This window comes from Ursus maritimus, unplaced genomic scaffold (genome assembly GCF_017311325.1).
Source record: "Ursus maritimus isolate PB19 unplaced genomic scaffold, ASM1731132v1 scaffold_7, whole genome shotgun sequence".
Lineage (NCBI taxonomy): Eukaryota > Metazoa > Chordata > Mammalia > Carnivora > Ursidae > Ursus > Ursus maritimus.
In genome coordinates this window covers 65256255-65283918 of record NW_024426885.1, presented here as the reverse complement: position 1 = coordinate 65283918, position 27664 = coordinate 65256255, and the positions used below count along the sequence as shown (strand labels likewise).

Here is a 27664-nt window from a genome sequence, read left to right as displayed (position 1 = left end):
AACAATTACAGCAACCCAAGAGAGATTGTTTCAGGACGTGGCTATCTAGGAAATAACTGGAATGTAAAAGCTGATCCTTAGATACTTTTAGTTTAGGTCTTCCCAATCTTATTCATGACATTGCACAGAAAATGGTTGTACAGCATATCAATCAACATCTCAAGGCATATTTGTCACACGTTCTCAGGACTTTGGGAAAACTCATCTAGTCCAACATCTTCATCTGCAATGGGAGAAGCTGAATCTTAGGGGATGCAACATTTCCGGATCAAGACTTTAACATTAACGCTGGTACTAGATAGTGTCTCTGCACAACTAATTAGCCAAAGTCTCCTTCCTAGAAATTATGCAGGGTTGGATGTCAGGCTTGAAGAGTGGGTCTGGGATGGTTGCAGTGCATGGGAGGACGGTCTAGATCAGTATTGCTTAAATGTGGTCCCACGACCACTGGCATCAGAACTTGTTAAGCGGTAAAGGAACTTATTGAAAACAAGAGATTCACGGGCTTCACACAGATATACTTAAGCAGGCACTGCGGCAAGGCCAGGACATCTGCATTCTTAGGTTTGAAAACACTCCCTACTCCCTACTCCCCCACCCCTGCCCCAGCAGTATTTTTGGCCTCTAGAGCTCCAGCTCCGGCTAGAACTGAGCGGCTCCGCTCGTCGCGCCACATGCCAGCCTCACCTCGGAGCAGCGTGGGCTGCACAGTTATCCCGCGTCCTCGTAGTAAAATCGTCTGTTACGTACTAGCCCTTACTATCGTCACAGGCGGACGCCAGCCAGCACGGCCCTACCGGGGGGAGACCACCGCAGCGCCTCCATCAGCCTCCTGGCCCCGCGCAGGAAACGACTGCGGAGGGCGGGGTCCGGGGGCAGAGGCGGCTCAGCTGCGCCCCCTTGAGGCCAGGACCCTCCGCAGGCGAGCCGGGCTGCGGTTTCCCTTCTCCGCCCCCGAGCTCCTCCTCCTTTGCAGACGCAGCCCCGCCCACCGGGGAAGCCACTACGGCGCCTGCGTCAATTCTGCCTTGCACCGCCCTCTACTACCAACCGGATGCTAGTGGATTTCCCATGGTGCTTCGCGAGTGGCGGGCATGAGAGTAGACTGCGGAGGGTCGTCAGTGGGTTCTCGTCGTCATTGTTGGAGTTGTTCTCTTGTGCCGCAGGGCTCTACGAGATTGGTGCCTGGGTCGCTGCCTTGTAGGTTGGTGCAATGGCGCTTTTCCGGGGCGTGTGGAGCGTGCTGAGTGCCTTGGGAAAGTCCGGAGCGGACCTCTGCGCGGGCTGTGGAAGTCGGCTGCGCTCTCCTTTCAGGTGGGACGGCTCGTCTGTAACCTCGGGAGGTGGCACGGCCCGGGACGCTCTGGGATTGGAGTGTGTACTTTTTGTCCTTCCTAGGAGGTCTGGGCCACTATGGCGCTTTGATTCAGACCTCGACTTTGCCTAGGTGGCTTTGAGACCAGGCCTTAACGCCAGTAGTCTTTCCGGCCACCCTCCACCTTTCTTCTTCCTTCCCGCCCCACCACACTGTCCAACCTTGTAAGCACCCGTTCGGAGTTCTCTTTGAAGTGGCGCCATGAGCCTCCCGCCACCAATATAGGCGTTAAGGAGGCAGGGGCCAGGAGTTGAAGTAAGATGCTTTCCTCCACTTCGCCCTTCCTAGGAGGCATAAATAGAGCTTTGAGACTTCAGTTTTGCAGGTCTTCCTTCTGGTTAGGACAGGGTTTTAAATGTCACTAACACGGTGTCATCTATAGCATCTTGATGACATCTCATTTGGGATCTGTGTTCCTATACAAATGACTATTTGTATCACTTAAATACTTGATATTGGTTTTCTTTATTCGTAGTTTTGCGTACGTACCGAGATGTTTTTCATCCACCGTGAATAGTTACCCAAAGAAGCCTCTGACTTCATACGTTCGATTTTCTAAAGAACAGCTACCCATATTTAAAGCTCAGAACCCAGGTAAGGAGTTTTGGAGCACTTACTCTTTTCTGAAGTAATAAAGAGGACACTAAACAATTAAACTTCAAACTTGATTTGCATTTTCAAAGCATCCATTGACTGCGGAAACATAACCATTACATTTAGTGGTCTGTAAAATAGGAAGTATGACATATTTTAAACCGAGTAGAAATGCCTTAAAAATAATTGAGAGTTAATAGAAAGGTTTATTATTTTACTTTTTTATTACTGTATATATATTTATTGAAGTATAGTTGATTTACGGTATTATGTTTCAGGTGTACAACCTAGTGATTCTAGTGATTGCATAACTCTACATTATGCTATGCTCACCAAGTGTAGTTACCAACAGTTGCCATACAATGCTGTTACAATATCATTGACTTTATCCTCCTGACTTATTCATTTAATGAAAGGTATTTTAAAAATAAGCAACATGTGGAGTGGAAAGCATCCAGGGAAGAGGATGAAAAAGCTGAGTTTGGAGGATCTAGTTACCATTGGCCTGGAGCACCATTGATAAATCATCTTATCTCTTACTTAGCTCCTACTTCAGGGAATTGTTAATGAAGTTGCAATGAAATAATAACTTACGTGGATGTGGTCTATAAACTGTAAAGCTCTGTACAAATTACTGCTAATTTCAAGAGCTTTTTCACTGGAAATCGGTTAATTCCTGAAAAAAGAGATTTTCAGGTAGGATGTTTGTTGACTGCCTAGAAAGGCTGTGGGCCTTCATTTGGGGTTATAGTGGTGTAAAGATAATAACTAAATTAATAACAGTCAACTTTGTTTATGATTTCTTAAGCCCTTTCACAGGGCACTTTTGAAAACCAAGTGAGCTATAATGAAAATTCTCACATTATAAAGAATTGGTTTAAAAGACATGTTTCAGAAGTACTCACATCTTTTAAAATATGGTAGTTCGAACTAAGTGGTTTGTTAAAATGTTTACATGCATCCTGGTCGTTCCAGTTAAGATGAGAAAGAAAATGGGGAATAATGAATTGATTTTGGAATGGTTTGTTTGCAAATAGTATTTCTGTAGTTGAAATACAGGGTGATGCTACATGAGTCAAGACTGTATCTTATTGTTTAGTCAGGTTTTATGAACTTAATAATTCCTGAAAGACTAGGGAAAAAGTTTTGTTTGGAATATGAAGTGAAAAGCTTGAAGAAGTTTATTACCCAACTGCTTAAACTAATAATTTCTGAGGACTGTTTAGGGGGGTATGTGATATACTTCTTAATTTTTAGATAACAGATTTTAACAATGTTTAATAAAATACGAAATTACATATCAAACTTAAATTAGTTGATTAAAGAAAGCCTAAATCATTGTATTGTGTGTGGTATAGAGGCATCTGTAATAAAACTTAGAGCTAATGGATTATGCTTTCCTAGAAGTTTTTAGAAATTAATCCTGAGACATAAAATTGTGACTTTTTTCATTTTATTCCAATCTGTAGATGCGAAAAATTCAGAACTAATTAGAAAAATCGCCCAACTATGGAGGGAACTTCCTGATTCAGAGAAAAAAGTAAGCATATTGGTTTTTCTGCATTGCTTACCAGTTATTCTGCAGTTAAAAACAATAGTCATGTCCTCTAGGGTACCCCCCAAATTTTTATTTAATACCCATTATCTGTAAGGAACTTCATACCTTCTGATTCACATAAATGATTAGAATATGAATATATGGCAGTGGTGATGAAGGGTTGGCAGCAATCTGAAATTGAAGACTAATTGTTAGAATCTCACCTTAGTTAGCATGTTTATTAAAAATACATGTTTTTAATCCATGTACATGTGATTCCAGAGCACATTTTCCACTTGGTGGTTTAGTCTGTCTTTATCTGAAGTCATGCAGTTGTCTTTCCCTGGCAGGTATGCTGTGTTAAATTTACCAGCAGTAGTTCATTGACTTCTTATTTGGGTTTTTTATTTATAGATATATGAAGATGCTTACAGGGCAGACTGGCAGGCATACAAAGAAGAGATAAACAGAATTCAAGAACAGTTAACTCCAAGTCAGATCGTATCTTTGGAAAAAGAAATCCTGCAAAAACGTTTAAAAAAGAAAGCATTAATTAAAAAAAGAGTAAGTATCAATGAAGTATTCTTTTCCTTTAGCAAAGGACTGAAATTTATATAACTATGAATATAGGGAGTTTTTCTTACTTTGATATGTGTGGCCAAATGGTAGAATGTCAGCAGGAATACCCCACTTAGGAAATAGTGAGATAGCTCTTTTCTGTCACTACCACCACCTGGCATTGAGTCTGTCTTGGAAACCCTTGTTTCTACTTTCGGATGTATCTGAATTTAAGATATGTAGTTAGGACTAGCATGAAAGCTGTAGTAACAGTTATGAAACAGCCAAATCAGAAATAACAAGAATCTTTGCTTCTGGGTCTTGTCTAGAATAACCTGCTGATTTGAATTGTTTTATAGGTAATGGTGAGTTTGATTCTGAATGTTGCTGAATAGACTGAATTCATTAACACATCAGGAAGAAGTGATTTATTGTATCTAGTCAAGTAAGAAGTACCCATAGGATGAAATTCGATTTTTCTTTATTAAAAATCCCATATGGTTCAAAATTTGTAGTTCCCAGCTTATGGTTATTAATCCACATAAATTCTGTTGCTTGAAAGACTACATTTTTCTGTAGAACCAGTGTTAGGTATGAGGTAGTCAGTTTGCTGGTCCAGTACATATACTAGAGAAAATGGTTATCAGAGTTAAAACTATTTCTTTGGAAAAGTAGATTTGAGACTGATGTGAGATGCCAACATTTCTCTCCCTGACAGGCCCCCCGCAGCACCAGAGTTGAGGACTCAACCATTTTAAAGTCAGTAAGCTAGATAGTAATCTAGTCTTCTGATCCAGTTAGTAAAAGGCAGAAAAGGTAATAAGAGAAATACAGTGTCTGTTTAAGGATAATATTTGGAGGTGTGATTACTGAAGTTTATTCTCCCTCTTTTATTTTCCCTTCCTCTTTAATGTACCCATCCAGTGTTAAGAGTGGAGAGGACCAGAAATGAGAATTGGGCAATGATACGGGATTTCCTTTTCATATATTTCTTTCTCCTCGTGTTTCCATTGTTTTTTTATTTTTTATTTTTTTATTTTTATTTATTTTTTTTTTTTAAAGATTTTATTTATTTATTTGACAGAGAGACAGCCAGTGAGAGAGGGAACACAAGCAGGGGGAGTGGGAGAGAAGGAGCAGGCTCCCAGCGGAAGAGCCTGATGTGGGGCTCGATCCCAGAACTCCGGGATCACGCCCTGAGCCGAAGGCAGACGCTTTAACGACTGCGCCACCCAGGCGCCCCTCCATTGTTTTTTTAAAAAGATTTTATTTATTTATTTTGAGAGAGAGAGCGTGCACGCACATGAGCAGGGGAAGGGGCAGAGGGAGAGGTAGAAGCAGACTTCCTGCTGAGAAGGGAGCCCAACATAGGGTTCGATCCCAGGACCCTGAGATCACGACCTGAGCCAAAGGCAGATGCTTAACTGACTGACTGAGCCACCCAGGTGCCCTTTGTATTCCCAGTATATGTTTGTTACACCTGTTAGAAGTTGTCCCATAGGCGTTGGATAGTCTGTTCAGTTTTTGTTTGTTTTTTTCAGTCTTGGTTCTCTTTGCTTTTGGAGTTTTGAGGATTCTATTAATATGTCCTTTAGCTCAGAGATTCTTTCTTCAGCCAGGTCCAGTCTAATAAGTCCATCAAAGACTTTCTTCGTTTCTGTTATAGCATTTTTGATATCTAACTTTTTTTTTTTTTTTTTGGTTCGTCCTTGGGATTTCCATCTCTTTTTTATTGTCAGTCTGTTCTTGCGTGCAGTCTAAAGTCCTTAGCATATTAATCTAGTTGTTTTAAATTCCTGGTCTGATAATTTCAACATCCCTCCCATATCTGGTTCTGATGCTTGCTTTGTCTCTTCAAATTATGTGGGTTTTTTTTTTTGACTTTTAGTATGCTGTGGAAGTTTTTTCTTGATAGATGGACATGAGGTACTGGGTAAAAGGAACTGCTGTAAATAGGCCTAAGTAATGTAATGAGGTGTGGGGGCAAGAAAAGCATTCTGTTGTCCTATGATTAGGTCCTGATCTTTTAGTGAGCCTATGCCACTGGTCTGTGAACTTCACAAGAGTTTCTCAGTTCACTCCTGCACACACCTCCTCCCCCTTAGGTGTGGGACAAAATGGCTGGAGTGTGCAGGAGTTGGGTATTTCCCTTCACTCAGGTCAGTTAGGTTCTGGTTAACTAGTTAACCCTGAGGGCAGGCCTTGTTAATAGTTGAATGCTCAGGCATTTCAAAATAGTTTCTTTTCCTCTTCGCCTCACAGAAGCAGGAGGGGATTTTCCCCAGTATTTATTGTGGAAATCTCGTCTAGCTTCTAGAGGTAAATCTTACAACACTGTGAGGACCCTCCTGTGATTGGGTCCCCCTGTGGTTTTTAAACTCTAAGAGTTGTCCACACAGAGCATCCAGCAATTCATTTATTACAATAGAGGTTTTCCTACCCCAGCAGTGGTTCCAGCAGGGCTTGCCTTGACTCCCTGTATTCACTTGTATGTCTCTCCAGTCTAGGGGCGGCACTTTGCCCTGTTTTCTCCTCTCTCTCGGATCCAAGAAAGGTGGTTGATTTTTCAGTCTCTTCAGCTTTATACTTACTGTTAAGGGTGATGACTTCCAAGCTCCTTGCATGTAGAACCTGAAACTTGAAGCCTGAAGGTGTTTTCTCTCAGACTTTCATTTTCACTCCCTGTTGGAATTTTTTTTTCTATTGAAGATTCCCAGTGCCAGCTAGTTAGAGATCAGGTGAGAAGTGTGGGGATCAGGAAGTTACAAGTAGAGCACCTGGGAGAGAAATCCCTAGCAGTAGCTCTAGAAAGAAAAGGGGAAATAGTTAAGTTATGGAGTGCCTGGAGTCTACAGTAGTTTTATGACTGAGAAGTTCAGCGAGAAGGTAGTAAATCACAGGGGTCCTACTTATGAACAAAAATTGGGTTATTGACTTTAACCAAATTACCATTAAAAGCCATATACTTTTGTAAATTACAAGTAAATTCAGAAACTAAGGAGGATAATGCAGTATCCCTTGTTCTCTGAAACTCAGAAACTACACTGATTTAAACAGCAAGGGATATGTGTATTATTTTTCATCTCCTGCCTCCCCTGCTCTTTGGTACCCAATTAAAAGAATTGAATTTAACACATCGTTGAGGTTTAAAAGTTGAAAGATATCAGAGAAGGAAATGAAATGAGAGATTATTAAACAGATAGTCTAGTAGTCATGGGTTGTGGTGGAGCCATGTGGTGACGAGGAGATGATAGTGTCCTGTAAGGATGAAGCTGAGATTGTTTTAACCTTTTAAAAAAGGTTTTGTACATATGTGCTCAGTTATTCAGTTTGTGGAGACTATGAAAATCATAGGTAAAGGAATTGTTTTTGTATGGAAAATAACTCATAAAATTTATTAAAAATTTTAAAACTTAGTGCTATCAAAAAAAGTTTCTGTGTAGTGCATAAAGTTTCTGGAGGTAAAGTTAAGTCTCCCAGACGTTAAAACTGTGTCTAACTCTGTCATTTTTGTTACTCAGGAGTTAACAATGCTTGGGAAACCGAAAAGACCTCGCTCAGCTTATAACATTTTTATAGCTGAAAGGTTCCAGGAAGCTAAGGATGGTACATCACAGGTAAAACAGAACAGCATTTGTTTTTTAAATTTTTGTTTATTTTGATTTTTAAAATATTTAAACAGAAAGTTGTAGGGGTGCCCATATGTTAGGAGGTGAAGAAAAGTAGTAAATTATTATAAATACACAAATAAGGTCCTCTTTCTTGTATCTCTTTTAAAGGAAAACCCTTGTTCTTGCCATGTACAGTTAATTTGAGTACTTACTGGCCAATATATGTATATTCGACTTTTTTTTTTTTAAAAAAAAAATAACATTTTCAAATTTATAGGGGTGTCAAAGTTCTGGAGACTTCTTACCTGGCAATTCTTAACTGCTTTGCAATCGCTGGGAAAGAATGAGAGTAAAATTACAATATTTTGTACTGGGATTTGAGTATAATCTCTTGCTTCATGTTATATCCTTTAATAAAATTTTGGTTATGCCTGTGGGAATGTATTACACACATGAATATCATCATATGAATGTGTCCAAGAAAGAAGCTTGTCATTCCTGCTGTGGCTTGTTCTTTCCTTATTTCCTTCTTAGAAGCTCCAAGTGGTGATTATATTTTTCCTTTTATAATATGATATGGTAAGAAAAGTATTCAGATCCCTGCCTCTTGTCAATCTGAGGTGAAGGTATTTGCCACTCTGCCACATTTTGGATTATTTGGATCTGTAGTTCATTTCACAAATCTGTTTAATGCATGATTAAATGATGTTTATGTGATGTAGTCATCCCTGGCTGTATACTTTTCACTGTTTTATTCCTTGGGATTTTATTTTATCTTATTTTTTTTTAAAAGACTTATTTACTTGTTTTAGAGAGACAGAGAGAGAGCATGTGCATAAGGAGAGGGATGGAGGGAGAGGGAGACAAGCAGACTCCCCGCTGAGCGGGGAGCTTGACGCGGGGCTCGATCCCAGGACCCTGAGATCGTGACCTGAGCCAAAATCAAGAGCCAGATGCTTTTAATGACTGAGCCACCCAGGCGCCCCACTCCTTGGGGTTTAAAAATTCAGTTTCTATAGCTTTACATTACTAAGATGCATGCCTGTTTATTTTTTTAGTTGGAATTTGCTCAGTCGCTAACTTACTTTGGATTTAGTATTCTTATCAGTATAAGAAAGTTATATGCTAGAGAATCCTAACTCAGCGGTTCTTAACTCAGACTGTACCTTGGAATCAGCTAGAAAGCTTAATGGCTGAGGGACCCTATCCTGGGAAATTAACATTAATGCAACTGTCATTTTTAATCATTTAAAAAATATTGGTTATACATCCTCATAGGTAAAAGAATCAAAATAAGACTTGTTATGAAACGTGCCAGTTTTCACAGCCCTGTCGTACTGCTTGCTCCAGAAGCAAATACCTTCAGCTGTTAGCTCATTCTTGTGGTATTTACCCATATCTCTAAAAAATACCTTACATTGTTACTTATTGATTTATTTCAATTTTAAGCATTGTCTATATCTTAGGCATTACCTCCCACTATTTGAGACAAACATTTAACACTTTCTCATCCCACTGTTCATGTTTCTGCTCACCTGCTTCCCAGTATAGTTATCATAATTTTGGTTAGTTGAATATCGGGTATGTTATTATGATAATGTAAACCCTAGTCATAGCTGAGCTGTGCCATTTGCTATGATTATTTTTCCTTTCTTAAAAAACTGACGTCTACTGAAGTTTGTTATGTTTTGTATTTTTTTCCCTTAGCTTATTATATACTCTCAGTAATTTAGCCTTAAACTCTTACTAAATAGATTCACCAGCTTCCAGTGCATTCAAGTGCATTAGCTATTCTGTCAGTTTCAGCGTGGTGCCTCTGATTTGTTCCAATTTGGTTGTGGCCTTTTATGCTTAGTGCACAGGTGACATTCATCCTTGTGGTGCTTTTGCTTCTTCTGTTGTCTTTCTTGATTTACGGATTCTGTGATAGCATCTCCCCAATGAGAGTACATGGGAGATCAATTTTTTGAGTTTTTGCATGTCTAAAAATATCTCTGACCTTACATTTGTTTGATAGTTTGGGCATAGAATTCTAGGGTAGGAATCATGTTCTTTCAAAATTTTAAAAATATTGCTTCTTTGTCTTGTAGCTTTTTGTTATTATTATTATTTTTTAAGATTATTTATCTGAGAGAGAAAGCATGAGAGGGGTGAGTCAGAGGGAGAAGCACACTCCCTGATGAGCAGGGAGCCTGATGTGGGGTTCCATCCCAGGACACAAGGATCATGACCTGAGCCAAAGGCAGTCACTTAACCAACTGAGACATCCAGATGCCCCTTGTAGCTTCTTGTTACTGCTTTTGAGAAGTATAAAGCCGTTTTGATGATTAGTCCTTTGAATGTGATCTGCTTTCTTTTTTCTTCCCTTCTCCCCTTTTTTCCCTCTGTTCTTCCTAAGAGAGAGAGTCTTCTGAGCTGGTCCTCTCATTTTCTTTTCTGTATTATTTTCTCTTAGCGTTTTTTGCTATACGTTTTTACTTAATCTCCACTGGCCCCAACTATACCTGGTATCCACAGAGTAGCTCTGTTTTACCCTTTTGAGAGGATAAATCCTAGAATCTGCCTGTGGTGGGGATTTAATATCCTTTTCAAGAGAATTTCAGTCAGTCTCCTGTTTTAAGCCCAACTTTCACCTCTGTTTTCTATCTGTCTGATGCTGCCAATTCCCGAGCTACTTGGGGATTCCTCATTGTAAGCCAGTTTACTTTTTTGGCTTTCCCCAGTGCCAGCTTGGGAATCTGCCTTGTTGGTTAGGTAAGTCACCATTTATCCACCTGCTTTTCAGCTTCTCAGATTTTGTGTTGGTAGTGCCCTCTCCTGTTGTCTTTGTCCTCGTGGGTTTATGCCATAAAAAAATGTTGTTTATTCATTTACTTTTTGAAAAAAATGAACAATAGAAATTTATTGCTCACAGTCTGGAGGCTGGGAAGTCCAAGATCAAGACATCATCATGGTTGCCTACTGGTGAGATCCCTCTTGGTTCATAGCTGGTATCATCTCACTGTGTCCTCACATGGTGGAAGGGCTTTGTGGGTTTTAGGAGGGAGCAAATGTAAATATCTTTCCATCTCTTTAATTTTCTTTAATGAATTATTTTATTTAGGTGAAAACTCAGATTATTAGGCATGCAACTTGATAAATTATTGTTGAACTCAGTGAATACTAAACTTCATGGATTAAATATAAGCAAAAACCTTAAAGAATTGAGAGCTTTAAAGCAGTTCCTTCCAAAGCTAAGAGAGCAATTATTTAGTGAGTAGCTGTCCCTGAATATATTAGATGTGTTTATAAAGGTAAGTTTTAAAATGTTCAAAATGTAATAGTTATGTAGTCTCAGATAGTACCTGGTACCTCCATTTTTATTGATAAGAAAAAATTTAGAGCTCAGAACAGTAAAGTTTATTATTCTCATTCTGCTTCTCCTTAAAATCACTGATGATTTCCTCTTAGCTTTAAATAGATACTTTTCAGACCATTTCCCTCTCTCCTTCACACTTGCCTTCTCCTACCCCTGTATGTCTCCCTCTGCCCTTCATTCTTCACCCACCGATTTATTCCTTCAGTCTCTGCTTCCTGGGAGCAGCAGCACAAGCTGTATGAGGTGTGCTGACTCTCCTCTCTGCCTCTCCTCCAGCCATGGGTTCCCTGAATCCTTCTAATTTTATAAATGAAGAACCAAGCCTAAGGGAGGTAATGATGACTTTTTCCAAGTCATATAATTAAGTTCAGCTAAGTAGAATTAAGGACTAGTGTTGTGGTGTTCCTCTGACTACACCTAAATACTTTGGCACAGATTTTAGAATAAAACATTAAGATACAGGGAAGAAATAAAAATACTTAGTCTTTGAAGTTAGTCTATCATGGGAATATAGATTTATACTTGAATATTGTTGAATCGAAAAGGATACATCTGCACAGCAAAGGAAACCATTAACAAAGTGAGAAGGCAACCTACTGAATGAGGGAAAAATATTTGAAAATCATGTATCTGATAAGGGGTTAATATATAAAATATATAAAGGACTTGTACAACCCAATAGCAAAAAAACAATCTGATTAAAAAATGGAGAGAGGGGATGCCTGGGTGGCTCAGTCCGTTAAGTATCTGCCTGTGGCTCAGGTCATGGTCCCAGGGTCCTGGGATCGAGTCCCGCATTGGGCTCCTTGCTCAGCGGGGAGCCTGCTTCTCCCTCTGTCTGCCACTCCTCCTGCTTGAGTGCTCGCTCTCTGACAAATAAATAAATAAAATCTTTTAAAAAAAACGGGGAGAGGATCCAAATAAACATTTTTCCAAAGAAGACATAAAGATGGCTAGCAGATACATAAAAAGGCGTTCAGCATCAATAATGATCAGGGAAATGCAAATCAAAACCACAGCGAGATACCGCCTCAGAATGATTTTATCAAAAGATGGCTATTACCCAAAAGAATGACTATTATCAAAATGGCTGTTATCAAAAAGATGAGAAAATCACGAGTGTTGGCAAGGATGCCGAGAAGAGGGAACCCCTGTGCATGTGTTGATGGGAACGTCAATTGCGGCTCACTATAGAAAATGGTATGGCGGTTCCTCAAAAAATTAATAGAATTACCATATGATCCAGCTATTCTACTTCTGGATATTTATCCAAAGGAACCAAAACACTAACTCAAAAAGGTATCTGCATACCCCCATGTTCATTGGGCATTATTTACAGTAATCAAGACATGGAAGCAATCTTAACTGTCTATGAATGGATGAATGGATAAAGAAACTGTGGTTTATTTATCAACAGAATATTCAGCCGTCAAAAAGAATGGAATATTCAGCCATCGAAAAGAATGAAAGGCTATTTGCAACAGCATGGATGGCCCTTGAGAGCATCATGCTAAGTGAAATAAGAAACAAATAAATACTGTATGATCACTCTTATATGTGGAATCTTGAAAACAACCAAATTCGTAGATACGGAGAATGGGTTGGTAGTTTCCACAGGTTGGGGTTGGGGCCCAAAATGTGTGAGAATGGTCAAAGGGTACAAACTTCTAATTTTCAATAAATAAGTCTTGAGGATATAATGTACAACATGGTGACTATAGTTAATATTTTAAAGTTGCCTGGAGTAGATCTTAAGAGTTCTCATCACAAACAAAATTTTTGTAACTGTGTTATTTTGACAGATGTTAACTAGACTTACGGTGGTGATCATTTCACAGTATATACAAATAATCAAGTTTATACCTGAAACTGATAAAATGTTACATATTGATGATATCTCAATAAAAAGATAAATATCTTCATCCTATTAATTTTTTGTATGTTTTAACAGTTTAATAGTTTTTATTTAGAAAGTAGGAATTGATGAGACTTTGTGATTCTTGACATCTGAGATTTTATTGTTGGAATGAATAATAAAGATCTTAACCACTGAAGTCTCTGTATCTGGTACTTAAACATATGTGTTTTACAGGTAAAGCTGAAGACTATAAATGAAAACTGGAAAAATCTCTCTAGTTCTCAAAAGCAAGTAAGTAGTATGGTTTTAGTTTCAAGCGTCTAGTTAGAATATCTGTGAGAGAATATATATTAGGGCAAGGCTGGATTCATGTGAAAACAACTTTATATCACTAATAACACAAAGTATTTTAAAATTATTTTTATATCCTTAGAAACAGTTTGGCTTTTTTGTTTTGGTAGTTTTTAACTGCAAATAAAATTGGTATTTAAAACAGTGTCACTCATAACTTAGAGTGCTCACTGTATCCAGTGACAGTCACTCCTTGCCTCTGCTCCTTTCCCACATCCCAAGCCTTAACATTGTACCAACTTTATTAATTCTTACAAAAATCTTTATCTCTGGCCCCTTTCTCATCTTTTGTCTCAAAAAACCTTCCTTCTTCAGTCCCCCTTTATACATGTAGAACAGTAAGGTGATTTCTAGAGTATACGGAGCATTCCAGAAATTAATTGTAAAGGACTCTTCTAAAGAAATAATTTTAACAGTTACACTTTTTCTCAGGTATATATTCAGCTTGCTAATGATGATAAAATTCGTTATTATAATGAAATGAAATCTTGGGAAGAACAAATGATGGAAGTTGGACGAAATGATCTTCTACGTCGCACAGTAAAGCACCAAGGAAAAGATGACACTGACGAGTATTAAAATAGAAGATTGAGTTATGTTCATAATGGATAGACACAAGAAACCAATTAGGTCTCAATACCTGAAGCTATTGAAAATTAGAAAGGATAAAGTTGGTGAACATTTTATATTTAATTCCTTTTTCTTTAGCTCATGGACTTCTGCCAGTTCAATACATTTTGTATTCGTATCTTGCTTTGGAAAACCCAAACAGATAAAAAGTTCATGTGAAATTTATTTTGTGTTAAGGAACTACTGAGGATCAAAATAATCCATGAAATGCAGCGGTGAATCATTTTACCTTTGATAAAGGTAAATCAGACTGTGAAGTTTTTTTATACTTGATGACTGGAAGGAGTATTCTTGTTTCCTCATATATGTATGTGTGTGTGTGTGTGTATATATATATATACACATATACATATATATACACACACACATATATAGAGAGAGAGGCAGGAGTTTCATATCCGAAGCTGTCCCAAATTGTAGAAATCCTAGTGTTCTGTGATATAATTGTACAGTTTAGAAGAGTACCCATAACTCATCTAGGTAAATTCCAGTTCCTAGGTATAATTCATATATTCAGAGTTGATGGTTATACATGCAGGGAATTGCTGATTTCAGTTGCATTTTTTTATAAAAGGGATGAAGAGATTTATAAACCTTTTCCTCATTGCCTTTTCCCAAAGTAAAAACCAAGAAATTATGTACCAAATCTATGCATATTGTTTTTATACTGCATAGAATAAAAATTTTAAATGTTTCCTAATTATATGTTTTAAGGTGAAACATTCATTTTGCAGATTTTGTTTTCCTTTTTAAGTAGGGGTATGTATTCTGAATTATTTTCTCTTTCTCATGTGAGTATATTTATCCAGAAAGTAGGTAACTTGTCTTGTGTAAGTTTTAAAATGAGAGAAGTAAAAAGCGAAAGTCTCCCAAAGTCTTTAGGCTTGGAATTTAAACATTTTGCATAACATATATAAGCCCATATGTAAGGCACAGCCAGCTCTGGCTTGTGACCAAATCCAGCCCATTGCCTGCTTTTCATGGCCTATGGACTAAGAATTACATTTATGATTTTAAGTCATTAAAAAAGAAATTTCAAGAGACATGAAAATTAATATGAGATTCTGTGTCCATAAATAAAGTTTTATTGGAACACAGTTATACTTACTCTTTTACTCGTGGGTTATGGTTGCTTTTGTGCAACAGTGACAATTGAGTAGTTATTTCAGAGACTGTATCCTGCAAAGCCTGAAATACTTACTATCCAACCCCTTAGGAAGAAAGTTTGTCAGCCTGTGGGCTATAGTATAGAATAGTGTGACTGGTGTTCCATTGTATAAATGTGTTGGGATAGTTCTTTAAAACTCTCTCAGAGGTTCTTGTTTTAGAATCTCTGTCACCATTACCTTAAGAGAAAAGAAGTCAGACCACTGAAAAAGCTAAGCGAACTTGCTCCACAGTGTTAGCAAGGAAAATTATCTAGTTTCAAGTTATGTTGCAGTATAATAAAAAAGGTCCACATAGTGTGGAATGAGATTCTTTTAAAGTATTTGCTATAGCTTAGTAAAATGAACTTGAGCTTTCCAGTTAGCGCATACCACAAAAACCTTATCAACTTTTAGCATTTGTTTATCCTCTTAGGAGAGTCAAGCAAAGGTTTTCAAAATCCATACCACCTTTTTGATCAAAATCATGTATCTTTCATCATCAGTTCACAGGAACAGGATAACTCAAAATTTTTATGTGCTTTATATTATGCCAAATATTGAGAAATGGTAGTTTCTAAGTCTGGATAGAAAATCAGTAAAAACTCACAAAAAGGTGACTTATGTATACTGAGCTTGACAAAGGTAGGGACTGAAGAGAAAAATATAACTTAAGAGGAATAAGATTTAAATGTATAAAGTTGGGTGTTTCCAGATAACTCCCCTGGGGTTAGGAATACAGGACAGTCTGCCATTAGTTAAATAGATACACCATGAAAAAAAAATAGATACATCATGGTTCTGAGGCTAGAGTATTTTGGGGAAGAAGGAGAGGTACACTATTGTCTGTCAGTCGTTTGGGTTTCCAGGAGAATTAAGCTCTCACTCCCTGTGGCATCTAGAATGGTACTGATTATATACCATCTTTATGAGAAGGGCAAAAGTCATCAGTCAAATAATTCACTGTGTCCTGTGCTTCAGATGAGCCCAGGGAGCGCACAGGCATCAATGTTGGTAGTGAATATTGTAGAATGGGTGAGATAGAAAAATGAATTTTGTCAACACCTGACAAATGTACAAAGCACATCTTTGCAATTACCTTCTGAGCTCTTTTAGCATTTTACCCATGGAGGCTATTTTATACTGAACACATTCAAATCACATCTCCCCGAATATATTGGGCGGCTCAGTATCCAGTAAGTTCTTAAGTATTTACACCCTCATATAGGAAAAAGAAGTATGAAACAGTGGAAAGAGCTAGAGAAGAGCTAGATTATGATAATACCAAATTGTATTGGGTTTGCTTTGTTTCTAAAAGAATGTTACTATTAATATTTTCGATATTAGAATAATCTGATTCCATAGCTTTCTTAATAAACTTCAGTACATGCTGAAGACAGGAATGCCAGATGCCAGATGCCATCTAGATTAACAATATACACAAAGTTTCTATTGTAAAGAACAGGAATTTATATCAGTAACCAGTGGCCACTCACATAAAACCTTGCTTTTTAAACTTTGCTTAAGTTGCCCCATCAAAGTAATTGCTGTAGGAGGAAGTACAGAAGAGTGCTAGAGGGAAAGATGCTGAAGAAATGAAACAGTGTTTTTGCTGTTCTTTTTTTTTTTGGAAAGATTTTTATTTATTTATTTGATAGACAGCCAGCGAGAGAGGGAACACAAGCAGGGGGAGTGGGAGAGGAAGAAGCAAGCTCTCAGCGGAGGAGCCTGATGTGGGGCTCGATCTCGGGACTCTGGGATCACGCCCTGAGCCGAAGGCAGACGCTTAGCGACTGAGCCACCCAGGCGCCCCTGTTTATGCTGTTCTAAGCTGTTCGTTGTACTTTTGTTCATAGGAGTACCAGTATTAGGTTTTTGAAATAATTTGATGACAGAATAGAGAGCTGTGTGATTATTTTACTTTGTGATGTTTACTTAATATCGTGTGCACATTCACAGCTACTATAATCATGTAATTTTGCTATTGTTTTTGGCTAACTCCTCTTTTGGAAATGCCATTTTAAACATAAAGCATATAGTTGCTCTGAATGGGTATATTTAAATTTGTGAATTAAAAGGTTATTACTCTAAGTGGATTTAAAGAAAATAGAAAATCTTATTGATTTTTCTAACATTTGCTGTACCTAAAACAATCATCACCAGGTTGTGCTAAATCAGCAGGAAGTTTTTATATAGTTGACTGATGATATCCATTATTTCTCTTAATTTTATCAACATTCATTTTAAGAATATTCTCTTCCTTTCTTTCCTGTCCCCAGCTACTTTCCCTCCTCTTCATAGCACCAACCTCTTACAGACAAATTTAAAAATGTTATTAAGCCCAGACTGTGTTTAAAAATTTTAAAGCAGTAATATGCTAACGATTTTTAAAACATTTTTTAAATTGAGTCTTTGGAAAGCATAAGAAAATGAACACATTTATTACTTTGAATTTGTAAAACAAACAGCATAATTATGCGAAGCTGCTTTCATCAGTCTCTCACATTGTTCACAAATAAAGTACTTTTGATAATTGATTAAATCATTGATTATATTTAATGGCAAATACATAAAATACAAAACCATTTTCTAATACATTTTAAAGTACATTTTAAAAAAGTACTGGCTAAGGAACTAAATATTTAAAATTGACCCTACGCAAGAATTTTAAATAAGCTAAACATTTTTTTCACTTTAACATCATTCAAAACACCATTATATAAAATGGTTTCTGATTTACTTAGGTGATGTGCAACAAAATGTTTGAATTTACTCTTTTTTGCTTGTATTGACTGAATTTAGAATTTATCTAGTTTGATTTCTCCTTCCCTACAAATCCTGTGTAAAATATGGAAAGAAGGAAAAGAGTGTATAGTTTTGACGCAGTGACCTTTTATTATATAGGCTGCCAACTACCAGCCTTAACATTATAAAACTTGGTTTAATTATTCATTCATTCATTCATTCATTCAACACAGATCAGAAAAATTTTATTATTCAGTTTAAAGTTGTAAAAAAAGTAGCCTTTTGCCTGTTTTCATATTTATATGTTATCACTCGATTTCTGAGGATTTCAAATCAATTAAGTTCTAACTTTAAAAACCATTGAAGACCCCTACTGTAGCAAACAGTATATTCTATAGTTCATCAGTCTTACTTTCTAATAAGATGAAAATGATAGCAGTCTCCATAATCTTAAAATCTAGGTGAAACAAATTGGACCATGAGGTCCAATAACTTGTAAAACGTAACCAGGTCACTAGACCAACACGCTAGTGTACAACTTTAATAATTTCTAGCAACAAAATACCTAGAATAGCCATTAAAAAATACGTTCATTGGATTGTAGATTAATTTCTTTGTAAGAAGTAATTTTTTTTTTAAAAGATTTTATTTATTTATTTGACAGAGATAGAGACAGCCAGCGAGAGAGGGAACACAAGCAGGGGGAGTGGGAGAGGAAGAAGCAGGCTCATAGCAGAAGAGCCTGATGTGGGGCTCGATCCCATAACGCGGGGATCACGTCCTGAGCCGAAGGCAGACGCCTAACCGCTGTGCCACCCAGGCGCCCCGTAAGAAGTAATTTTTTAAAAGTATAGTTCAATTGCGGGCAAACATGAAAGATACCAAAAATCTTGTTTATCTCCACCTTTCTCAGTGGAATCAGGTGCAACTGGAACCTTACTAGTTTCAACAAAAACAGATTCAAAGGCAGCTTCCTGTTCATCGAAAGAATCAGCAGCCATGGCTCCTTTAATTAGTGTTGTATTGGTAAAAGATTGTTGCTGCTTGGAAATTTTGCAGGATTCCACTGCTTTTTACCTCTTTTACCAAGAATTTTGATATAATTAGCAGGTGTGAGTCTTGTTGTTTGACCATCAAGACTAGCCAGAAGCCAGCCACACACTTAGGGTTGCTGTTCTTTGAGAGCTAAGTTTAGCATCTCACCATTGTGGAAAGAAACTTCTTCAGATACAGCAGCAAAATCATATTCTGCCCTAGCAACTACATGGTTTTCCTCACCACTTGCCTAGTTTGTATTGTTTCTTACTTCATCATTATGGGTAGACAGCAGTTTCCAGATGAGGTAAGGACCACCAAGGACAACAACAAAGAACAAGAATATTGGCCAAGGTTTTGCTGAGTTAGTTAGCTTCTCCGTCCTCAGCACCAAAGCAAACCACAGTTCACTTTCTGCCCAAAGGTCCTCATTCTCAGAGCCTCCTCTTAAACTATCATCCACTGCAACCACCTGTGAAGATACCTTATAGTCCTAACTAATGTAAAAGCTGAAAAAACCTTTGTGAAATGTATTTTTAATCGGGAACAGTGATTCGCTGCATCCAATACAGCCCTGAAACTTAGAGACAGCTGGAAAGGGAGGATCCATCATCCTACTGAGAGAGGCAAATGCATGCACAACACTCAGTGGGCTGAAATGAACTGCTTTCCTCAGCTTGCTGAACACATCTCCTAGGTGGCAGATCGTCTACACGAAGACAGTTATAGCCCAACCCATTATATCCATAACTATAAGGGCTCCAGCTTCCATTAAACGAATTTCCATAGGCACGATATCCTAAAGAAAATGAACTGTAAGCAGGTCTGACGGTATTCACGTGGCTGCTTCCTGTCTGCTGTGATGGCCTTGGAAGAATAGGTGGGGGCACTCTGGTAAGTGTTGGTTGCCCAGGTCTTGTTAATAAAGTAGGACCCAAATCAGCAGATTGGAAAGTGGGGCCAGGTCCTGGTCTCCCATGGTGGGAATTCGGCGGTCTCCCACGGTTTTGGGGGAGGAGGTGGCTGGGAAGCCACCTCCTCCTCTGCTCAGCTCCCAGTCTGTGCTCTCTAAGGTTCTATTTAAAGTACTTGTTTATACTGGAAATTTTGTGCATTGAATTGGGTGGGATTAAGTGATGAGAGGAGGGGTCCAAATTTATTTATTAATCCTTCAGAAAGTGTTGAAGCATTATGAGCATTTGCTACGAATTTTGGGTTTTTTTTTCCTCAGTCACCAGTCAGAACAGGTCCTCAGTAGTCGTGTAACAGGCCGTCAGTAGTAGTAGTAAGGTGAACAAGAATTTTACTGGTGGCAGGTACTTAGTTTTACTGGTGGTAGAGGCCAGTCGTTTTTACCACTTTGGAATTTCTACCCTGACTACAAAAGCACTTAGGTGAGGGTAGTAGAGATTTGTTAAAAGCATAGAAATTTTCTTTTAATTTTGGCATTAACATCTGATTATGTATAAACTTAGTATCAGGTATAAGTTAGACCTAAACAACTCAGGATATTTGCTCAAAGCTATCTCCTCACCCTCAGTTTTTACTTTTGCAAAGCTCTTACTTGTCCTCTGTAATAAGAGCCTGAATGACAATTTGAGTGGATGGTGAGACATGTCACAACCTTTAGCCAATACTATTATTGACAGTGTTGTCTTGGATTCAGAATGGAAGTGTCCCTCTTTTTTAATGGAGAATGGGAATTGATTGTTGAGAAGTTTGTTGCTGAATATTAAGAACAAAAAAGTGTACATGAAGAAAATAATTAGAACTAGCCATTGGTCTCTATAAAAACCAAATGATGAAAAAAAGGTTTGAAAATGGTGAGATGAAGCCTTCCCTTTTCCAAAATTCATTAAAGTGGCTAAAGAAATGCAAAACAAGTAGACATATAGCAATATTAGAAAACAGGAAACAGTACCATCGATAGAGCAGCAATTTCTTGGTATTTTTGGAAGATAGGAAGATGGGTAGGGATCCATAGGTGTTCATTGGTGCCAATATAAACGAACCACATAAGGTGAGTGAAAAATAAACATGGAGGTCTCACCAGTTCTGAGTAGTAGGGGCTAGTAACAAGGGTTATCCCTTAAGGTTGTTGGAGAGAAATTGGGGTTGGGTGGAGCAGGAGAGGAGTAAGAATGGACAGGCTAGAGTTTGTGTGTGTCACCTTATTTTGCTTAAGCTAAGGAAAGTAGAATGATATGATACGGCGTGGTGGGCTCTGTCCAAACTAGTGCTATGATTCTTAACCCTTACTCAAAAGAATCAACCCTAGAGCTTTTAAACATGCAGATGCCTAAAGTCAAAATCTGGAGGGTAGAACTGAGGATTGGCTTTTATAAGTTCTCTTGGTAAAATAATGTGGTGCTGGGGTGGAGAACCGTTTGGTGGGAGTAGTGCTGTAAGTTTGGCTTCCCAACCTGGTGGTAGTGGCTGGTATTACTATGAGTAGGTTATAGGTAGGGTAATCAAGGTCCATTATCCAAGCTAGAAGGCTTTTGAAAAAGTAGGAATTAGTAGTCATACCTGGACAACAAACAACCTGGAGCATATGGTCACTCTAGTTATGAGTGTGCTTAGGTATTCCTTTCACCTCTGTGTAGTTAGGCTATTGCTTGGAAGAGCCAGAGTTGTGTAAGGAGCTGCTTCTGTTTACTCCAGTATGCCTTGTGAATAAAACCATTTTTTGTATGCCATGATGTGAAAAAGGCTGATAAATACTGTTTCTAGCCAACCCTAGGCTACTTTTAACATAGGTAGTAAGATGTGAATTTCCTGTGAAAGAGAGAGCACCTCCGCTGCTGTTGAATCCCCAAATTAAACCCTGGCCAGTAGGCTTAATGCTGTTTGAATCTTGGAATCAAGCTGAGGACCGTTTTCTCTCTATCCCATATATAGTCAGACATATTTGCTTTCTGTTTAAGGGCATATGGAGCGTTCTTCAGGTTAGGCAATATGTTCGGTCATAAAACAAGCCTCAGTAAATTTAAAAAGATAAAAATCATGCAAAATAATCACAATGAAAAAATAAGGAAATTTGGGAAGTATATAAATATGTGGAATTTAAACATCCGTTCCTAAATAACCAATGTGTGAGAAATAAGAAGAGAAATAGAAAATAAATTGGGATGAATGAAAATGAAGACAACCTACCGTAATGGGATACAGCTAAGCAATGCTTCAGAGGGATATTATGTATAGACCTACTGCCTACGTTATGGAAGATCGCAAATCAACACCCTAACCTTTCACCTTAAGACTGGAAAAAAACTAAGCCCAAAGCAAGTGGATGGAATGAAATAAGATTTAGAGCAGAAATTAAAATTGATAATAGAAAAACAATAGAGAAAAATCAATGAAGCCAAGAAGTGGTTATTTGATCAACAGAATTGACAGAATTGGCTGGATCAGCCCAAGAAAAAAGACTGAAATTACTAGAATCTGAAATGAAAGAGGGAACTTTACTAATGACCGCACAGAAATAAAAAGGATTATAAAGAAATACTATGAGCAATTTTATGTCAACAAATGAAATGGACAAATTTCTAGAAAGAAAATTAAAGTCATAGTGTAACTGGTAATTCAGAAGGAAGGAAAGTATTTTCTAAAATTGGTTGGTTCAGAAAAATGTTTTTAAGTGTCTTAAAGTTATTCAGCAGAAGAGCTAAAATTATAAAATTGAAGGAGAGGAGTAGTGTAGGTGATTAAAATTTTCATCTTTTACTTATATGTAAATAAAAGAGGTACAATTGTCGTTTAGAGCTATAATCAAAACTGAAGCCTGAAAAGTGGAGTGACTAGCTTAAGAGATGGAAACGGGGGTGGGAGAGCAGGAAGCGAGACTTTTACCCTTCTGATGTTTTAATTTCTATGTATTACTTAAATAATTTTTTAAAAGATTTTATTTGTTTGAGAGATTGTGAGCAACCACAAGCAGGGGGTGGGGAGGGGCAAAGGGAAAGGGAGAAGCTGACTCCTGCCTGAGCGGGCTCGATTCCAGGACCCTTGAGATCATGACCCGAGCCAAAGGCAGGCGCTTAACCAACTGAGCCACCCAGGCGCCCCTTACTTAGGTAATTTTTTTTAAAGATTTTATTTGTTTGAGAGAGAGAAAATTCCCAAAGGAATCTACAATTTTTCTTTTACCATATGAATATGTTTCTTTTTGATCTCACCCCAGCTGTGATATTCACAAGTCTGCATGTACACTTATGACTGATTCCTTAAAATGGCGGTGGGGAAAAAAAGGTGGTACATTAGGGAATAGACAGGAGAATGGTGTGGCTGGAGTGCACTAGATAACCTGGAGAATATAAGACATGGTCTGTGATATTGCATGGTGCACTGGGTGTTATACACAACTAATGAATCATCGAGCCTTACATCGAAAACCGGGGATGTACTGTATGGTGACTAACATAATATAATAAAAAATCATTATAAAAAAAAAAAAAGACATGGTCTGTGGTAGGGAGGTCAAAGATAGATCTGAGATGTTGACGGTTGACCATCCAACTATCAGATGATATAGGAGGAATTCATATTTGAAGGAATGTTCGTATTTTAAGTTGATACACTTTTGAAAGTTAAATATATTTTTTTTTTGGTTGATGCATTTTAAGCTTTTGCTGATATATAGTCTACATATTATACATTTTAAAGCATACAAAAGTTTTTATTTACTATATTCATGGAGTTATGCAACTATCAAAATCTAATTTTAGAATGTTTTCATCACTCCTAAAAGAAACCCTGTCTACCCCTCACCCTCAACCCCAGGCTACCACAACCATTAACTTACGTTGTGTATTTGTCTATTCTGAACATTTCAAATAAATGAAATCATGCAATATGTAGACTTTTGTGACTGCCGCCTTTCACTCAGCATGGTATTTTCAAGATTCATCCCTGTTTTGGCTTGTATAAATACTTCATTCCTATGGCCAAATAACATTCCATTGTATAGGTATACCACATTTTATTTATTAATCAACTGAACACATTTAGACTATTACGAATAACAGTTTGGGGTTATTATAAGTAACACTACTATGACATTTGTGTATAAATTGTTGTGTGGATGTTTGTTTTTCTTGAATATATACCTAGGAAATGCTGGGTCATTTGATAACTATTTTTAACCCCGTGAAGAACTCCACAGACTGTTATCCAAAGTAGTTGTACCACTTTACATTTCCACCAGCAATGTATGAGGGTTCTAGTTTCTCCACATCCTTGCTAACACTTTTTTCTTTTTTTTTTAAATTGAGATACAATTGACTTATAATATTACATTATTTTCAGGTGTATAACATAATGATTTGTTGTTTGTGTACATTGCAAAATGATCACCACAATAAGTCCAGTTAACATCTGTCATCATACATAGCTACAAAGATTTTTTTCTTGTGATATTAAAATCTGTACTCAGCAACTTTCAGATATATAATACAGTATTATTAACTATAGTCACCATGCTGCACATTACATTCCTAGGGCTTATTTATTTTATAACTAGAAGTTTGTACCTTTTACCCACTTTGCCTACCCCTAACCCCCACCTCTGGCAACCACCAATCTATTCTCTGTATAACACTTATTTTTATGTCTTTTGTTATATAAGTTTATGTCCTTGTTATGTTAACTTGTGTTTGCATAATGACTAATGATAGTGAGCATTTTTTCACTTGTTTGCTAGTCATTTGTATATCTTCTTTAGAGAAATGTCTATTCAGTTTTTTGCCCTATATAAAATTGGGTTAGTTATCTTTTTATTATGGAGTTTAAAGCGTATGTAGTCTAGATACAGGTCCCTTGTAGGATATATGAATTGCAAATATCTTCTCCCATTCTGGGAATTGTCTTTTTACTTCATTGATGATATCATTTTGCAGCACAAGTTTTAATTTTGATGATGCCCAGTTTATTTTTTCTTTTGTTTCTTATGCTTTTGGTGTCATATCTAAGAAACAATTGCCAAATCCAAGTTCGTGAAGATTCACCCCCTCTATTTTCCTCTAAGTGTTTTACAGTTTGGCTTTTACATTTAGATATATAATCCATTTTTAATTTTTATGTTAGGATTACACAGGGAGTTAATTTTTGGGTATGGTGCAAGGTGGGGGTCCGCTTCATTCTTTTGCATGTGGATATCTGTTTTCTAGCACTATTTCCCGAAAAGACGATTTTAGCCCCATTGGTTGTTTTGATATCCTTGTGAAAAAATCAGTTGACCATAGATCCATAGGTTTATTTTTGAAGGCTCAGTTCTATTAGATTGATCTGTATGTCTGTCTTTATGGCAGTACCATACTGTCTTAATTACCGTAGCTTTGTGGTAAGCTTTACAACCGTGAACTGTGAATTTTTCAACTTTGTTCAGCTTTTCCAAGATTGTTCTGGCTACTCTGGATCCTCTTGCATTTCCATGTGAATTTTAAGATCAGTTCGTCAATTTATGCAAAGAAGTCAGCTGGGATTCGGATAGAGATTGCACTGAATCTGTGGTAAAAATTGGTGCCTTTTGATATTTCCATTGTTTCGTCTTATCAATGACATCTTCATATCAACTTGCATTTGGCAGATATGTAAGTTTGTTCTTGATGCATTTTGGAGCATGATTGTGGGTTGACCTAACAATGAAGTGGCCACAATGCAGTTAGAAAGACAGAGGAAACAGCACATCCAAAGTCCTTATATAGGATGGTGAGAATGAGGTTGATTAAAGAGATACTTAAGAGATTGCATCCATAGGACTTGATAATTGATGGTATATGAGAGGTAAGGCAGAAAAACATATTAAAGATTATTCCCAAGTTTCTTTGGGCAACCAAGATGGAGAATACTGAAGAATCTCTTTCCTTCAACTCGGCCATTTATCTGCCTAGATCTATGGGTTTCTTGCCTCTCTAGGCTATTGTTTTTCTAGAGTTAAAGAGGCAAGACAAGGCCAGGATTTAGATTGTAGGCATATGCACAAAAATGGTGAAGCTGGGAAGATTGAGAGTTGCTACATTGGATAGAACCAAGCGTTAATTTGTATAGAGATAATCATAGTGTTGTGAGTTTGTTAAATTAATATTTGTTAAGTAGAGCTTTGGGGTCTCAGATGGTAAGCCAGGAGAGTTCAACAAAAGACTATAAGAGAAAGTGAAATAGAGAAGTTTATTACTCACAGGTCCTGGAGGAGCTACTCTGCATGCCTAGAGGGGCCATGCAGGGAGGTCAAGGCAGAGTCCAGGTAGAGAGAGAGCAAGGCAGGACCGGGCATATACCTTTATTAGGATCCTTGGATGGAGTGCTTTGGGGTTCCCAGGCTAAGTTCCGATTGGTTAACTCAAGCTCGAAAAAGGTAGATTTTGGTAAAATTCTGGGAGTCTTAGCTGAAGGGCCCATAAGGCGAAGGTCCTGGGAGGTGGAGGAGAATGCTTATTACAAGGGTGGTTGAGGGAGTCATATCAGGAACTTATATTTACCTGTGATTCTGTGGGCTGTTAACTATCCAGGGCAAGAGCTTAAGGGAGGGGCTAATGTCAGCTTGAGGGCACTTGGCCACACAGAAGTTTGCTGAGACAGCAGTATTAGGGAGCAGTTTAGCTAACTCTCAGTACAGAGGCCCGAGTGTGCATCTAAGGAAATCTGAGAGTTCACCTAAGGAGATTGTACTACTGGAGACAGACGGGTGATACATCAGTGCTGTGACTGAGGCTACAGGATCTGAGATGTCACTATAGGCAGAGGCTGGGTTGTGGTATCGAAAACTGGGTGTTCAACTGACAGTAAGTGTGAAGAACTTTGTTGGGGGAACCAGGAATCAGTTTCTAGAACAAAGAAAGAGGAATAAAGAACATCAACCACCCAGAGTCTGAAGTTCATCAAAACCAGTCTTTAACAAATTAAGGAATCATTTGCAAAACATGTAAAGCAAATTTCTGGGTGTCTCAGTAGATCAGTAAGAAGCTCAGGTGATTCTGCCACAAATGGAATATTGATCATACTTTGAAAAACACTGATGAAATAAATTATCAAAAGACTAACTTAATGATGAATCAGTAGGCTACTAGGAGATCTATCCTTTCTTTAAGTTTAGGACAGATCTTAATATATTATGAATTATCTACGAGGAGTAGAGCCCTACCAGATCTTTGGTCTGTGTGATCATTCTCTAAATAAGTGGTTCTTGACCTGGTGGGGATAGGCAGGAAGGGCTGGTGTTATGCCCCTCAGAATATTTGGCCTTTTTTGTCTGCAGGCATTTTGATGGGGCAATACTACAGGCATTTAATGGGTAGAGGACAAGGCTGCTGCTAAACATACCGTATGCAGGGTATTCCCCACAACAAAGAATTGGCTGGTCTCAAGTGTCAATCTTGCTGCTATTGAGAAAACCTGCTCTAAATTCTGGACTAACATAAGATCTTGGAGTAAAGAGTAATTGCTGGCAAGATTTAAGAGACATAGCTAAGGTAGTTCTAATTCATTGTCTTTGGAAGTTGCTACTATTAGCAATATCCACACAACCACCAGAAGAGATACTAAGCTTTATGGGAAGAGAAGGATTAAGGGGAAGGGTATACATACACCCAGGAAAGCCCCAGGAACAACTCTTAACCTCTGTTTCATGAAGACTGATTCATGATGATGGCTATTTGCACGGTCTTGGAGGTCCTTGTAAAAGTGACCAGTAAGAAGAGCTTGTATTTGTTTAGCACTTCAGTTCACAAAACATTTGTACATTCCTGAGCTTATCCTTTGGCTTGGGAAGTAACCAGCATGGCCGTTGTAACAAATTGCCGCTCTGTGACTTAAAAACAATGGAAATTTATTCTCTAATAGTATCGGGATCCAGAAATCTGAAATCGATG

At 37.8% G+C, this 27664-nt stretch overlaps 1 protein-coding gene and 1 pseudogene across 1 annotated transcript; one reads left to right on the top strand and one right to left on the bottom strand.

Annotated features, from left to right (window-relative positions):
- Positions 1–1047: 1047 nt before the first annotated feature.
- TFAM (transcription factor A, mitochondrial) lies at positions 1048–14969 on the top strand. Its single transcript, XM_008695905.2, has 7 exons — positions 1048–1314; positions 1851–1969; positions 3439–3509; positions 3921–4070; positions 7586–7681; positions 13126–13182; positions 13675–14969. The coding sequence occupies exons 1-7, from the start codon at positions 1214–1216 to the stop codon at positions 13819–13821; spliced, it is 741 nt and encodes a 246-aa protein (XP_008694127.1). The 5' UTR covers positions 1048–1213; the 3' UTR covers positions 13822–14969.
- A 3635-nt stretch (positions 14970–18604) lies between these two features.
- The window catches only part of LOC103667983, a 21524-nt pseudogene continuing 12464 nt past the window's right edge, over positions 18605–27664 (bottom strand).